Below are 17,500 nucleotides of genomic sequence, written 5' to 3' on the forward strand. Positions count from 1 at the left end.
TCAATAACAACTGTTTGTACCTTTTGTGATTCTTGTAGAAGTTGGCAGATGCTGAACTCATTTCTGTCGATATCAAGCTCTTTGATGGAACTGGGATCCACACTAAATTTTCCGAACTTATTTTGCCTGGCAGCAGCTGCAAGAGCTGACCCTTTTAATTTTGAAAAAATTTGGGGGGGGGGCCAAGTTTTTAAAAAAACAACAACCTGAAGGAATAGTAGGAGTTCAGGTCAACAATTACACTAACCACCAAACCTGAAATATATAAGAACGGACCTAATGAGTCTACAAATGAAATTTAATAGCTACGACTAATAACAGAGAAGGTAGACGGTAATTGAGACTCATCGATAAAAGTGTTGTGCAAAAACCAGGAATGACAGTGATGGACATACCGAGTTTTCCATTTCAATACTGTTTAGTTCAAAAGGTGGGAGCGCTTCGTTAACCTAAAAAGGAACAAAGCAGACACTGATAACCACATCTATGACGAAAAGAAAAGGAAATGCGCGCATCTAAAGCGTCCAAGCATTTTATGGCTGTTCCAAAAAAAACCACAGACTACTTCATCAATCGTCATCAGTTTACAGTTAATAGCTCCGGAGTGCACAAGAACATTTCATCCATACCTCTTTTCGAAAGTCCTGGTCTGAAAAAGTATTGCAGTCCATGTTGGTGATGGTTAAAGCACTCCTTTGAATAGTTTCCATACGTTCTGCAACATAAACACACACGAAATGCCACTTTCCTCAACTGGGTATTAAAAACGATTCTAAGAACGAAGTCTTCCTTACGATTATCATACACCCAACAAAGATTGGTACAAAAAGAGTACTTATAATCAGTTGTGGAGTCTAAATTCAATTTTTATGGCAACTACCAGCGTACGAGCGACAGAGATAAATGAAAACCAAATGGCCGACAGACGTTTGCAATTTTTTTTTTAATGATAATAAATTGCAAGAACTCGCAAAATATAGATTAATTGATAGCTGAGATGTATTGAAAGTGCAGTTAAATGCACGACACAAAGTATGCGTATCTTTTAATTCTTAAGAGTAATCAAGATAGTGAGATTTGCTTTGCAAAGTAGTTTCATTACTGCGCAGCGTAAACCAATTGCCATGAGAGAAGCCCTTAGTATAGGAAATCTTATGAACGCGAGTGCATTTTGTCATTATTGAGCACTAGCGATGTTTTGAAGGTTCTCAAATTTGAAAGCTTTAAAAACTTTACAAGTGAAAATAAATCACTAAAATGCACGAGCAAGTTCATATGTATATTAACAGGACTATCAAATGTCTAAAAGGGCTACAAAAACGAAGTATCGATGATAATTTAAGACAATTGGTGTTAATAAGACAAGATCGTGTCCTTGTAAATAAAGTACTTGCTTCTTTACAAGTGATTGTGGAATTTTTTTTTTACTTTTCCAACACAATGGATCGGTCGAGCGATGGGAAATGAAACATTTTATGGGGATGGCCTTACTGCATGACCACCGATTTAGTTGTACATTAATAAAAAGTCAGTGATGGTTACCGCCGATTCTACTTACACCCGAAACATGGCGTTTCCAGAAAAAAAAATTGTAGGTAAGCGTTAACCACCAGTGCTTCTTTGAAAGGGATAGGCGCATGACTTCACTTACCAATTCTCAGGCATTGTGTGACAGTGACTGGTGTTCCAAGAGAGTTACTTGCAGAACATGTGTAACATCCACTTTCCCGGCTTCCAACTGTTTTTATTGGAAATCACAGGTCCACCTGCTTCACTGCCAATGTACCATGTTATGGTGGGTTCAGGGTTTCCGTCAACTGGACATGAAAACAGTGTTGTGCTTCCCTCAGGTATTGAGACATCCGCTCTGCAACCTGAAGCTTGAGCAGGATCTAAGAAGAGAGGATCGGCAAAAAGGACATAAAACGCTTCTAGCGCAGTCTTGCCAATTCACTCCAACACTGAACTGGGTTGATAGGAATGGCCCTGCGCAGGATTGGTTGCTTCAACTGTCCATGTGACGTTTACCATAACGTTCAAACAGACTTCACCTCTGGTTGTCACGTTTTCGCTTAAATGGACATTTTCAGGTGTAATCATGCAAGCTAAAGCACAATGTAAATAAAGTAATGACGGGCACCCCCGTTGACTCTTATCGGATATTTCTTGCTTGCAGAATAGCCTGTGAATGTCACGGACATTCGTCAATACAACTTAGAGGACCCAGTTGACAGTTTTAGTGAGGCAAGTTAAGAAAAAACCCATCAGAAATGTAATGATATAATCCAATAGACGCGCCTCCTTTTCCTGTACAACAAAAGCAAGAATCCCCACGGCGTTTAAAAAACCTCGGGCTAAGATTGACATATCCATATCCATCCAGGGTGGAATATAAATATCTTAGTCGCTTCATGCTACGGAAACAGGGAAATAAGCACCAGCCTGAGGGCTTTCTGGCTCGTAAGCAGTGACTTTACCTTTAAGATTGATATATAACCTTCATCCTTACCTTATTGTTGGAAATAGGTAGTAAAGGCTTACTAGATTTTAACGGACACTTCGTCCACTGGATGGACGTTTGCAAGATAATTTATTCACTTTTAGAAAAAAAGTTTTAGAAAATGTTAACTCGCTCCTTTAGAGCGCCAGTTCAACCAAGGTGGAACTATTAAATTCGGTTGATTAATTGAATTAATTAATTGATTAAAAGAGCTCGCTTAAATTCTTCTCAACGCAAAACTGGCAGAAACAAAAGTCTCCACCCGTAATCTACAAATGCGATTCCTTTTTTATGGATGTAATACCTCCACAGATTACTGGCCTACCCGGACAGCCACGTTTGTGTAACTTAGGTAAAAAACAAAATATCCCTGATCCAGAAAAGATAACCTGTTTTTTGGCCAAATTCCTTTTATCAAAATAAAAGAATCGCTCATTTCTTAACTAACCCGTTTAGTCTTGTCTTCGAGTTGGATCTCTATTTATTAATGTATGACCTTCATGGCCTCACTTATTCACCATATCTTATCCATAAAAACCACCGCAGCTCGCTTAACTGCTTGTTTAATAAACAATACTGATTAGGATCATTGTCAGCAGCTTTGTACTGTCTAACAGACGGCGTTTAATTATAAAATCAGTCAGAAGATCATCCAAGACTCTTACATACAGCGTCTTTTTTTTAAAAACAAGGCGTTTGTACGCAGTCTTACAACGGCGTTTGTAAGCCGCCTTACACATGTTGATTGTAAACAGCCTTACAGTCTCATGTCCAACAAGCAAGAATGTAATAATTATATTAAATTTTCATGAAATTCTGAAAGCTTAAAGGGGTACTCTGACGAAAAACGAGAAATCATGATCGCTAGAAGACGAAGCTTCGCGTTTCAGACACGTTTCCATTGTTTACTCAAGTAGCAGCGAGCGATAGGTTGAGTAAGTGACGTAATAAGTCATCGCTCCAGGCTTTCTCGAATAAGTATGCAGACGCATACTAAAAATGGCGGATGCTATGACAAACAAGTATTTCGACGTACATGTAATAACATTGAAATGTTGGTGAAAGTAAGTTAAATTCATTTATGTGAAAAGCGCATACAACATTTTGGCAGCGTTTCCTCCAGGATTTGAGACTTTTTGAAAATCGTGTAAGCAACTTGGAAATTAAAGCCAAGTTTTACTGAATTATTCTGTTTTGATGTTAGAAAACTACCACAAAACTTGGCGCAAATCAGTTTTCCATATTAGGCCACACGTTATATGAGCTAATAACCGAGATTAAGTGAACCAATGAGAATGCTAGAAACGCAATATCCGAGGTTGAAAGTTTAATAACAAGTATTAGTATCACCCAACTAGTAGACTGATGCAAATCCTGCATTTTGATTGGCTACGCTACTAGAGGATCATTATTAATAGTACACGAGTAGCGAAAAGTGTGACGCTTTCATTCGTTTTATTCCCAAATAAATATATCTTAACTTGCATTTGCTAACGTTATTATTGCCTTTTCTGTCCGACTAGTTGGGTGATACTAAAACAATTAGACCATTCGCCCTCGAGGGTCAATTGAACCGTAGCCCACAAAGGCTACGCGTCTAATTGTTAACTATTCATCTCTGAGCAAACGGATAAAGAACAGAATGGCTTCCCGTTTCGCTCGGCATCGGTTACCGTAAAGCAAGTTTTATCAATAATTTCGACTGATTAATCCGACCCAAATATCCCGACAGTACTAGTGATCATCTGTACGAAGACTTCAAGTAAGGTTTCGAGTTTACCAAAGGGTTACTCAAATCTATAAAGATTAAGAATGCTCTATTTGCTTCAGGGGATGTCGACAAATACAAAATCTATAGAAACAAAATAACCTTAATTCGACACGGTAAGAAGCTTTATTACCACACATACTTCTTACAGCATATGAACGATATGAAGAAAACATGGTCTGGAATAAACGAGATAATGGGCCAAAATACTGACTACTACTCAAACTTCTTTGAGGTAGACAAGCTTGTTACTAAGACATTGAAAGAAGTAATTGAAAAGCTCAAGCCTCATATGGCCAGGCATGGAATTCCGGACAACATAGTAAGCGACAATGACCCCCAGTTCAGCTCACAGGAGTTTAAGAAGTTCAAAGATTTGTATGAGTTTGATCATGTCACAAGCTCCCCCACCTACCTGCAGTCAAACGGAAAGGCGGAAAACACGGTAAAGACTGCGCAGGGAGTCATGCTTAAGGCCTTAGAGGCTGGCAGTGACCCCTACTTGGGATTCCTTGACTTCCGCAACACCCCCACAGAAGGACTAGGAACATCTCCAGCTCAGCGTCTCCCTGGCCAACGTACCAAAACACTCCTGCCTACCGCTGGCAGACTACTAAAACAACCCTTCTATTACAACAAGGGCACTAAAGAACTCCGGCCACTTGAACCAGGGAGCACTGTTCGTGTCCATCCACCCAAGTATAGTCACCAATGGACCCAAGCAACGGTTGACAAACAAGTTGGTGTACATTCATACCAAGTAATTAGTGACGATAGAAGGGTGTATCGCAGAACCGCCAACACCAGCTTCTCACAGCTGAAGTTCCAAAACAATCACCTCCTGACATTGAGGTATCTAGCTCCGATCCTGGTCCTCTGCCCTTGACCAAAGTTGAACAGGTACTACAAGTAGCTGAATCAATGCCCCAAGAGGTGGTCAGGACACAAGCAGAACCATGCCCTCCAGCGGACAACATATCAAATCCGAAAGATGTAGCACCCTGGGAAGAGTCCTACGAAGACCAGCATACCTAAGCGACTATGCATGCTGACACTTTTCCCATACTGTTCATGTCCTCCGAACAATCACTCTAGGAAACAATTTACGTTTCTCTTTCTTTATTCTCTCTTCCTTCGAACAACGAAGGGAGATGTAACGATGTTAATTGATGCATGTTGAGTTAATTCAAAAGACATACAGTTTAGTTTACATCCGGGATCCCACCTGTGTTCTTGTTCTTCGCTTGATGTACACTCGGTTTACAATAAATTATTATTAAAACGTTGTGTTTAAGTGCTTTGGTGTTCGTTGTCCACCTTAGCGACTACGTTACACTCCCCACAGGGGCTTTTCAGGGCCAATGCAGTTTAACCATGAGATTATGAATAAGGTGTAGAACTAAATGTTTGGATTGACCCCAATAAATAATTATTATTATAATGCATCCTGATTTCAATTAACATCACAAAGTGTTCTCCAAATGCTGCTCCTCAAGTAAAGATAAACAGCTGCATTCACCCAGTGACCCTAAGCTAAAAATAACACTAACCTTTACCGTCACCTCATTGTTGGAAATAGACATAAAAGGACATTTCGTGTTGGATGTCAAAATTATGTTTACAGCAGTAAGTAGGGTCAATTACAGACATAAGTGAATGTTTGTGGTGCATCATACATTTGTAAGTCAATGAAGAGACTTTGAACACTTAAACTTGCTTGAAATGCACTGTACAATGCAAAGCTCAAAAAACTCTGTCACTCACACAGAACAATGATAGAGACATCTTCAGTCAGAGGAGTTCCAACACCATTAGCAGCAGTGCACCTGTAGTCAGCTGCATCCGGTCTACCAGTGATCTTCAAAGGCATGGTGACTTCAATATTATCAGAGAGTCTTGTCCAGGTAATTGTTGGTTCTGGTTTACCATTAGCTGAACAGTTCAAAGTCAAGTTAGCAGGTGCTGTTATGTTTAGGTCGCTTGAGGCACTGATATTGCTCGGAGGATCTACAAAATAAAATCATTAGAGCCTTAAAATAAGACTCTTGAAAGCAAGAAAACCAAGCCAGTAAAGCAAAAAAACTGTTGGAATGCTCTTTCATTCTAATCAAAATATGTAAATAAGAACATGTACATGTAGTTTGACATGCAGTTAGAGATAACTGAAAGAATGCCCTCTTCAGTTTTGATGTATCTCTTTTTCTTTCAGAGATATTAGAGCTTTTGTGCTATGCAAATTACCAAATTGATGACATCATCAGTGGTTCTATGGAAGATGGATCACAAAATCAAGAATAATCTCTGGAAAGATAATAGTGATATTATTTAAACTTGGCAACCCTTAAGAAAGGTGCAATACAGTGCAGAGTATGAAATAACCATGGCAACACTTTTGGCTCCAGTCCCTTCTTGTAGTAAAAGAAATATCTCAACTTCCTCTGAAATCAGGAAAGACGGACAGTCCTGCTCAAAACACACATGGAGCTCATGTTGCTGTAAGGTCTCCTTAACAACTCATTAACAGTGAATGATGTTTGGTTAAGACAGAAAGTGGGAGCACCAGTTTAGCACAAACTTGATCTGGAAGCAATTGTTGCCATGGCAACTGTAAAATGTCATTTTATGCATTGACTCATGTACACTACCGGTGTCAAGTTTGATTTTTTTGCCTTTGGAACCCCTGATGACCTCATCAGTTTTTACTCAAACACTTTTAAATAATATCTCTGGAACGATAAGAGATAATTAGTTCAAAATAATATGAAAACACCACGTTTCTTTTCTTCAAAAAGTCTTTCAAATACACTTTGGTGATTTCTTATTTCATAGGCACTTCAATAGATTAGTTTTGGAATACCACAAGAAATCAGTTTATTTATAAAATGTTCCTTGCAATGCAATCATCATGCATAATATTAATTATCTTTCTTTACCCAGCTTGCTGTAGCTAGTATCCCTGAGCATTTACAGTACCCTACCAACCACTGTATATGTACCACAGAGGACCTTTGCAAATACATGTACATGTAGTGTGTGCATGGTTCTTTTATGTCCACAGGGTTATGAACAATGAAGGGTTGTGAAACAGGGCCTACAGTTTATTAATCATGCATGCAAGTGACTTTTTTATCAAGACTTCCAAACTGAACTTCAAGTACCAATATCTTAAATAATTATGTTTCTTCTGCCAAACATGGTTCGTACAACTCAAGGCAAACGAAATTCAAGGACTTTTCAAGGACTTTTCAAGGACAAATTACAGTTTTCAAGGACTAAGATTTATTCAATAAACTGACATTCTTGGTCCCACTCACCAGCCACGGTTGGTCACATTATTTTATACTGTAATATTTTGTAATAACACTTCTTAAAAGGACAGCAGTCACTGGCCATGACTTGAAGTTGCATCTGGGTGTAGAAATAGTATTTGAAGATAGAAAAATCATATTGTTTATAAAAATGTTACTAAGATGATGATGATGTTTTTAATAGCAGCCTTCTTCTTCCTTCTTTGGCTGCCTTTCTGAGCGTTATTCGCTTCCGTACGACTGAAACCCGATTCTGCATGACCTTAGATCACAACTTGAAGTAACTTCTTTGGATAAAAATGTACCGACCAGCGCAGACTGAGTTAAACTTGAAGTTGTACAAGTGTTCCTTTTATGTTTATCGCCAATCATGTGAGACTTTTGAGTGCTTTCTCCCATGCACACACATGCACAAATAGCCTTGCATTTGTCGCCTTTAAATTCTGTTACCCAGCTACAGTTTGGATCGCTTAACCATTTAAATTGAAAACGAAGAGAGAAACCAAACTATTTACACGGTGCAAAACACGTGGCGGACAACCAACAGCTTGGTGCAATGAGGTGAAGATGCAGTTTCGTTTCATGTACGCCTTTGCGTTTTTTTCCTAGAATTTTCTCACCGCAATCGCTTATGGCTTGTTATTAGTCATACATGTAAATGCCCAAATTTTCGTTGGCAAAATAATTTAATTTCTCAGAAAATGATGTGGCATAAACAAATTTGTGAATTTCAAGGATTTTTCAAGACCTAATAAAGAAATCAAGTACTTTTCAAGGACCTCAAACGAATTCAAGGACTTTTCAAGATGGGTACTAAAATTCAACACCTTTTCAAGATTGTGCGAACCATGGCCAAATGACATCGTGATTTACGCGGAAAGTTAATATTTTAGGTACAAGAAATGTACTCCGCTGCAATGCAAAAAATATCGAGAATTATTTTTGTAATTGTTTACATTTCTGTTTTGTTCAGGTCTCGACAAACTGTGCGCCAGCGAGCCATGTGAGTCTCTCATTTAAGTCTAAGCACCAGCCTGTTTCAAATAGCACTGGTAAACAGTATTTTAAAGTCTAAGCACCCATTTTTAAACGGTTAGTTTTCAATAACTGTGCGACTCGCATGTTGACTTGCATGGCTCGCATGGCTCGCACATTGCCCACACTTTTCTGTTTTTTTTTTTTTCCTTCAAATGCATACAGTGTCACTTTCATTGAAATGCATGTACATCTTGACGGACGGTTTAAAAGGTAGTAGAGCAAAAATATGACAAAATTCCAAAGAATTTCAAACCAAATCAGTATACACAAAATTGCTAAAAAACGAAACTGAGTGAGCATTAATTGTGCGGTATCAAAGAATTATCAATGATAAAAATTGAGAGATTGTACCTTCTAGCAAAATTTCTTATTGGGCAAAGGAATGGCCACAGGCTTGATGCACCACAGGGCGCCCACACAATCTGTTAGTGTAACCGTTTGTAATTTTATTATAAATGTATTGAATTCACCGTTTGCTTCTTCTGTAGCAATACATTGATAAGTGCACCTGTAGTGTATGGCCTAACGCTAAATAAACACTGTATTGCATCACGTGCGGTGTACTTAAGTGTCGTTCCTTTGCTTCAGAAGTGGTATTTTGCACGATTTGGAAAATTTTGAATTCACTGTTTACTGTGCCTCTCAATAGAAGGACATGGGTGGAACCTATTTCTTTTTGCTGGAACGGAGGGCGATTTTTTTCCAGAAAATCGCAACGCTCCGCTTTGAAACTTCGCAGGAAAATGGCCTAAAGATTCACACTTCTTCTCATACTTCTCAATTGAAAATTCATCCAAACGGCCCAGAGCAAGCGCTTAAAGAAAATCAAAATCCCTTCCGAGCGGTCAACATTCGTAGCACTTTTGATGTTTTCACGTGTGCCAGCCTACTGATTGCCTCTTATGTTTCTGATTAATTGGACCCTGTTTGAGGCTGAACTTGGCTGGCACATGAGAAAAGTGTTACACATCTCGACGGTACAGAAGGTATGAGATATAGATTTTTTCGAGGGCTACATGTAGCTCTGGGCCATTTGGAAGAATTTTCGAGCGAGAAGTACCAGAAGAAGCGTGAATCTTTCGGCCATTCTCCTGCAAAGTTTCAAAGTGGAGCAATGCGATATTCCCAGGAAAAATCGTCCAGTGCTGGAGCCATTCAAAAAATTAGCTTCCACCATTGTCCTTCTATTGAGAGGCACAGTAAACAGCAAACTCGAGATCTTCAAAATCGTTCAAAATACCACTTCTGAGGCGAAAGAATGACAATATACCACAGGTAAGGTAATTAATACAACGTTTAATTATTTAGCATTTGTCCATGCATATAATTATCGATATATCACTACAGAAGAAGCAAACAGTAAATGTAAATCAAGAGTTTTGTCAAGGTTGCTGCCTATTAAACTTACAGTCGCCTGGTCACCTGGGGCACCTTATTTGCGAGCGCGGGGGACAAAATTTCTGTACTTGTAAGTAGCCCAAATGGGCCCCTTACATGATTCATTCTCACTTTCTTGTAAATACAATCCCAGCTGAAATTACTTAAAATACAATTCTGGGCTCTAGACTCGGGCTACTAACTTTTAATGATTGTTGGAAGCCCTAAAGGCTCCCGGAAAATTTTATTAGGCAGCAGCCCTGTTTTTAATTAATTACAGAAAGATATCATTTATTCATAAATGTTAAAATGAGAAGCATTATAAAAAAAACCTTTTCAAACCAGAAACAAAATTTAATAAACCACAAAATAATTTTGTAATTATCAAAGTAGGCAATGTAGTTTAAATATACAAGTTGTCGAGGCAGTAAAGTAACATGACACACTTACCAAGAACTGTCAAATTCATCGCTAGCTCAGCAAGGACATTGCCACCACTGTCTACATACCGAATCTTGTATTGTCCTTCATCATCTTCCCTCACATTATTAATATGCAAAGTAACTGAGTCTGTCTTATTATTTTTATCAATCACAATATGTGGAGATAATGGCTCTTGGTAGGAAAGAAGAGGGTCAAGGACAGAAATGAATGCTTTTGAAGCAATCTGATCAAACATCAGCAATGAAGAATTGAACTTCAACCACTGAATCAAGAAAAAATTCTGACTCTTGGCCTGTTCATCAGTGGTGAGGGCATAATTCCATGTAAGCACCACATTATTCCCTTCCTTGCTTCTGTTGGGTTGTTAGGCTGTCCTGTCCATGTCAGCGAGTCTGCAACATGGATTTCCCCAGTAAGTAAATATGCATAAAATATAATCATTAATTGCACATACTACGCCTCTCTCGTTTTGATCACAGGCATCAAAAATACAGTAAGACAACGAGTGAAAAAAATTAAAACTGGGTAGATAGATTACATGTAGTTTTTATAAGTGAGCAAAACATTACAAACTCACAGTGCACCCTATAATGGCCCACAAATACCACTACTAAAGACAATTTATCCGAATGTTCCATCACACAAAAAAAATCACGGTCCAAAAGGAAATTTGCTGACAGAAAAAAGGCAAGCAAAAAGAACTTGTTCCTGGCATAAAAGAAGAATCTCTAGATTGAAATGTAAATTGCTTTGTAAGATGCATTCAACACTCCATTTTTACTTGATCCAACATATTGTTCTAACCATTTCATGCTGTCATGCAATGATGTCACTCAAACATTTTTCATTCCATTGAGTGTTGGATAGAGTAACTTGCTTTTGATCAAACATAAATTACACCCAACAATTCTGCTTGATGCAACAATCACAACAATGTTGCAGTGTTTGGCTGCTCTTCCAACAAAGTTGTGTCCTGAATCAAATAACATTGCACTGCTAGCTAATCACAAATCACTACATGTACCTTATTTTCAAGATGGTGGACAATTAAGAACCAAGAGACTTGAGACTAAATCCAGGAATCGTTTCGAACATGGCACTTTTCACGACATCACAAGAGTGACAGCTTCAAAATTTTAATTTACAAAAATTATCGTTTCGCTGAATTATAAAATATTAATATTAAATATTAAGAAGATCTACAATGTACACCTTGTCCTTTACTTTTTACCCACGTTATCAGCTTATGAAGCTTATATTCAGCCAGATTGATTCCCTCATGTACTTTTAGTTAATACTGTAAAAGGTGCCCTGGGGCTAAATGCAGGAATCAATCTTATTGCAAGAGATAGTACTGCTGATCTTGCTCCTGAGATCATGTGCAAACATCACTGGGCCTGACCAAATGCTCGCAACATTTCAACCCAACATCTTGCAACATTGTTGGGCACAACATGTTGCGTACGTTTGGCCACCCTGTTGCGATATGTTGCGTGCGTTTGGCCAGTGCATTCAACACATGTTGCAACATCATGCAACAATGTTGCGTTGAAATGTTGCGAGTGTTTGGTCAGGCCTTTAGCCGTGGCTCTCCCGCAATGCTGATGGGTCAATCAAGTCTGGAGGCGGAGCTGTGGAAAAAGCATGTAAAATTTGAATGTAGATTACATTCACCTCTAAAGCAGCTAGCTTGCTGTGCTTACAATTTCAAATTTGGCTAAAATACTACAGTAACTGGTCTTAGCCAATCACATACGTGTATACATGTATAACTTATAATGATCAAATTTTTATCGCTTTCAAGAATTTTTAGGTTTATCCCATAGAATTCCAGGAAAGACTAACAACGCCGTTTACCGTTTGGAAATATCTGCATTGGTTCTAGAGAAATTAATTTTAGGCTTGAAAAATGTGTAAAATGTGCAATGAGATGACAGATGACATCATTCACTCAACCCAATATAACCTCAAGTATATACATACAGCTATCTCGGCCAATTTGCAGCAGAGACCATTGAAACTCAGTATGCTACCAGTTCTACAGTCAGGCAACACACCTACAGCTATACAGTGTAGATCGTGCAGACAATCGAAGTACCATTGGCAAATATCAAAATAAAACATCAAAGGTACACTGTAGTGAACAAAGGCTTTAATATCAGGGCAGTCTGGAACCCAGCATGTTGCCATGGTAACAAAAATGGTATGCTCATATTGTGAAGCACATCTATTACAATCTTACTGCAAGGAATCAAGCCTTTCTGATACAAATTAGCTGAGATATCTTTTTCATCATATTTGATCAAAATTCAGTTGAGTTTATGATGTCATCACTTGGCTAATTTGCATATTCTCTGGGAACAAAAAGAGATACCTGAAAATAGTAAATGGCATTCTTCTCATACAAACCACACGTTTATGTAGCACTTTCAAGTGCTACTATTATCAAAAAATCAAGTATGAGTACTTTACACTTGACTGGCAAAATTTTGAGCTTTGATTTTTATCAAAAGGCTGTTTACTTTGAGTGAACAATTTGGACATCACAGTCAGCAATTACCCATATTCAAGACTGACCGATTGGATCACAGGGGGTTGGATCTAAGGAACAGTGATTTCATTTACTCATTTAGCTTAAAATATTTCAGCATGTAAATGCAGCTTTAATGTTATAAGTGCAAAACACAAGTTGAAAAGTCTGAAAGCCCGAAAATCCTGTGCTCCATATTAATTTGGGTGTGTACACACGCATTTCATTCTTAAACTATTGAGTATTTGATGTCATTTTCTCCTTGATCCAGCTCTCTCAAGATTTTAAAGTTAAGAATGGCAGACCATTAAAGAAAAATTCCACAGTCTGAGGTTTGCCAGGTCTCGGAGACTGAACATGAAAGTGAATTAAAACCAAACGACATAAGGGGTTCTAGAGGACTTCTGACACAATGTTATATGCAGTCAACAACGATACAGCTCAAGTGGCTGGAATCATGTTTAATCACAAACACACACAAGACACAGGAGCTCACGCGGTCATCCAAGAACTCCTCTGGTTACGTTTAATGTTGTCATAACGTAATTGGAAATCACACGGTGAGTAATGCATCATGGCATAACATGACTTTGTCAAGTGCCAATTGCTCAAGGATATGGTACATAAAATGTCCATGTCAGTGCTACTGTAGGTGAAAAACGCTTCAAAAACCATTTTTCAAATGTGCTTTAATTAAAGCACATAATTAAAGCACAAAAGAATATTGTATATTTAAAACCTATTCTACAGCTATTTAAATCCTAATTCACAGCTATTTAAAACTTATTCTAATAAGAATAGCTCTAAACTAGGTTAAAAACAATTTTTCAAATACATGTAAGTTTTAACTAAAGCATCATGAAAACACAGAAGAATATTGTACATTTAAAACCTGTTCTGCAGCTATTTTAATCCTAATTTATGGCTATTTAAAACCTATTCCAATACAAATAGAAACTGGATTTTTGATCCTTGATCACTCTGATCACGGTCATCAAAAGAACAGATGAATCTACTCTGAAAGTGGATTTGTTGGTGCTTTTGAATTACCATGATCCGAGTGATCATTGTAAAAAAAATTTTTCGGATTTCCTCTAAAATGCATCTGTAGGTTAAGAATGTCTTTGAAATGTGGACAAAACTGGTACAGAATTTTTTTGGTTCCAGATTTCACCATGCATGGAAAGATACAATCTTTCAGACAAAAACTTTAAAATTTGAGTAATCTAGAATTCTGTCTATCCTTAACACTCCATTAACAAATTCATGCATGTTTCTTATAAGACATATTTTGACAGTATTAACAATGTTTCAACAGTTCACTGTCCTTGAGCAGGCAGGGTCCTCATGCCCCTGCACAGTACATATGTGTACACCATAAATGCAGGTGTATAAGCCGCATGCATAGATAAGTCGCACCCCAAGTTTCAAAGCCCAGGATTTGAAAAAAAAAAAAGTACATGTGAAAAAATATTTACCGCTAAACTTGGGGTGTGTCTTATTTCTGGCTGAGGGTTTTTATGAAACAAAGTTTTAGAATCTTGATATGGCTGATTGTATGCAGAAACGAGAGATTCATTGCTTTGTCTGCTATCAGTAGCTCCCACATACGTCAGTTATAAAATTAATTTCACAGCTTTCCTTGCCAACCCAAATCGTGATTCTTGTTTTAAATTTAAATACGAAAAAAGCTTTTAAACGTTTCAGATAAACCACAGAACTAAAACAAGTCTGCAAAGAGAGATCCATAAATACATCAAACCATAACTGGTTGAGGAGACAGAATTGGCTGCTAAGCATTTTTGTTTGCTGTAAAGGACCTTTCCCTGCTGTTCCATCAAAGATTTTTTGCAGGAAGTGTCTCTTTATTCTTTTTCATGACAACTTAAAAAAAATACCGTATACAGTATTATTATACTTTAATGATGCATGTAGTGATTCCTCTAAATCACTGATCATTTCTATTACAACTTAAGTGTGTGAAGAGTCAACTCATAAATTTGAATCTCTTTACTTACAAACGTCAGTAATAGCTTTCTCAGGCATTTTCTGCATTGCTTGCAATAGTTAAAGTGAGAGCATTAAGCATTTTTACGAGAAGGAATCAAATCATTTGTCAATCGTATACATACAACTTGCGGTATGAGCACTTGTTTTCCAAATCATTTGCTTCACCATTTGCTCTAAAACTTCATTATTCTTCATTAAAGGTTTACCAATTTTTTCACAGGATTATAGCATCTAATTAAGCCAAATTGAGTATCCTTGCTTCACAAATTGACTCGAAGGTGTGAAAATACATACAGGTCCGGTATTAAAACCGTTCCTCATTTTTAAGACAATAAGGCATCAAATCAAATGTTATTCGCTTAAAGTTAACGCTTACCTTTTTACTAGAGTTGCTGTAAGCATTTCCTTGCCTGGATCAGGATTTAAAGTGTAAAACTAACAAAAAAATCGTCATGCACAAAATACAAACGTTTGAATAAAGCCGCCCAAAATCTGTATAAGAGCTGGAGTGGTTACCACTGACTGCTGACCAAAACGAAAAGGGCTCACTAGTTTCCAGTCCGGTCTCTCACGTTTTATTCAAGATGGCGGAGGATGACAAACTTTGCACGGATTCATTATAAATGGGCAAGATTTGAAATATACTGGAGTTCATTGAAAGGCTTAAGTACTGATTTGGAGCGTAACCGGTCGTTTCGCCTACGGGTCTGTTGGAGTGTGTAATTTTCAAGAGTAATGCAACATGTTCCTTTTGGAATAAGGTCGATTATGAGAGCATCAAACCAGGTAATCCGTTGATGATATTAATGTCACAGTTCAATCTATAGAATACATTAGAATAAAAGCTTTAAATTCTTTTTCATTTCTCCGTGTACAGAGTGATTTTATGTTCAAAGTTTGAATTAACTCGAAGAATATCGCATTCACATTGGCATGCTTTGAATAAGATCAAACCTTGTTATACATGTATTGAAGGTTCAAGTTAAAGCTCATTTTTTCAAGGCAACAGATGAAATCAAATCCTGAAAGGGCACTTAAACTATGATTATTGTCTCACTGCACATTCAGTACTATTGCACAAAATTCTCAAGAATTTCAACTCACTCAAGTAACCCTCAAGTAGAATCATTGAGTGGAATTCTTAAAGATTCCCATAAAATCCTAGTCCACATTGCCTTTTAGCTTTCAATTGCCAAAAAGTAGGCCTGGAAATCCAGAAAAGCCCGGCAAAGCCTGGCTTAAAAATCCTAGATGGCCGGGAAGGCCAGACTTTTTGGCCGAACAGTTTGACAGTTTAAATTGCTTTAAACATGAAATTTTAGGTGTTACAGCTGTACTTTAGCATGATAGAATGTGAAGGACTTAAATCATTATATAGCTCTTTTATCAGATACTTTTTACATCTAAGAATAATCATGCAAAGGTTTAGTCTCAGGTGTCAAATTTAGTAACAGTCAATATAATATTCATGATCAAGTGTGAGATATAAAATAATGTTTACGTTACTACATTAAAGATAATTGTTCGTTAAACCATAGCATCATTGTATTTTGCAAGACACCATCAAGGCCATTTTAAAGATTGTTACTTCAAAGACAGTTCAGTTGAGCCCACAGAGTTTGGTTAAGGTCACTGGTCACTATTACAGACACTGTTACACTAAATTGCAGTCAATTAATGTCTGTCATCTTGAAGACTTCAACATTTTTGGCCTGTAAATTCAAAAAAGCCTGGTCAAGCCTGGCTTGAATCTTAAGGCCTGGAAGGCCGGACTTTTTTGACCTTCACATTTCTTGCATTCAAATACAGACTGTATTCACTCACATGAAAAATTATTCCACCATCAAACTCATTATCAATCTCATTAAATGAACGATAGCTACGACTCGATGCTCGATTCTCGCGAGACTCGAGAGTAGAGAATCGAGTCGAATATCGAGACTCGTGAGACACTGCCAAGTTACATTTGCCTGGTACATGTACTGTAGCTGAGAGATTTATAAACATGGGATGGGTGTAATGCATTGCATGTTGTACAGCTCTATGATTTATAGTATTGGGATTTAAAGTCCCTTTTGCTAACATTTTGCGATGCCAATATAATGCACTGCAGTATTGTTGGACTAAAATTTCCCATTAGGAGAAAATATCTTCTTTGTATTGAGCTCTGCTGCTACAAGACTCTGCCAATACAGAATATATTTTCTCCCAACAAGCTGCCAATATAACGCAGTATCGGCATCTCAAAATCGCAGTTAGTTTATAGTACTGTTATCATCATATGAGATTTTATGTTACAGAGTTCTCCTTGCTTTATAATTAACATACCTTTAAGTTACTCCTTTAAAATCTCTAATAGTTTTAAATATACAATTTGATCCCTATTTTGAAGCTTTTTAATGACTGTCTATTTTATATAGGTGCAGTATTAAAATATAGGCTATATTAAAATACTGTATGTTTGAAAATGATTAGAGTTCTGTGCAATTTGAAAATACCTTTAAAATATTCTTTCCAATTTGAAA

General features: G+C 37.4%; 2 protein-coding genes across 2 annotated transcripts in view; one reads left to right on the top strand and one right to left on the bottom strand.

Annotated features, from left to right (window-relative positions):
* LOC138029742 (fibroblast growth factor receptor 2-like) overlaps positions 1-17,500 on the top strand; it is a 466,762-nt gene that overhangs the window by 186,365 nt on the left and 262,897 nt on the right. The gene's annotated exons all lie outside the window — the stretch shown is intronic.
* LOC138029804 (protein CEPU-1-like) lies at positions 1,693-10,769 on the bottom strand. The gene is made up of 3 exons (XM_068877627.1): positions 10,442-10,769; positions 6,033-6,275; positions 1,693-1,892 (listed from the first exon to the last, which is right to left on the bottom strand). The coding sequence occupies exons 1-3, from the start codon at positions 10,668-10,670 to the stop codon at positions 1,696-1,698; spliced, it is 669 nt and encodes a 222-aa protein (XP_068733728.1). The 5' UTR covers positions 10,671-10,769; the 3' UTR covers positions 1,693-1,695.

The sequence above is a fragment of the Montipora capricornis genome, chromosome 13, assembly GCF_036669925.1.
Source record: "Montipora capricornis isolate CH-2021 chromosome 13, ASM3666992v2, whole genome shotgun sequence".
Lineage (NCBI taxonomy): Eukaryota > Metazoa > Cnidaria > Anthozoa > Scleractinia > Acroporidae > Montipora > Montipora capricornis.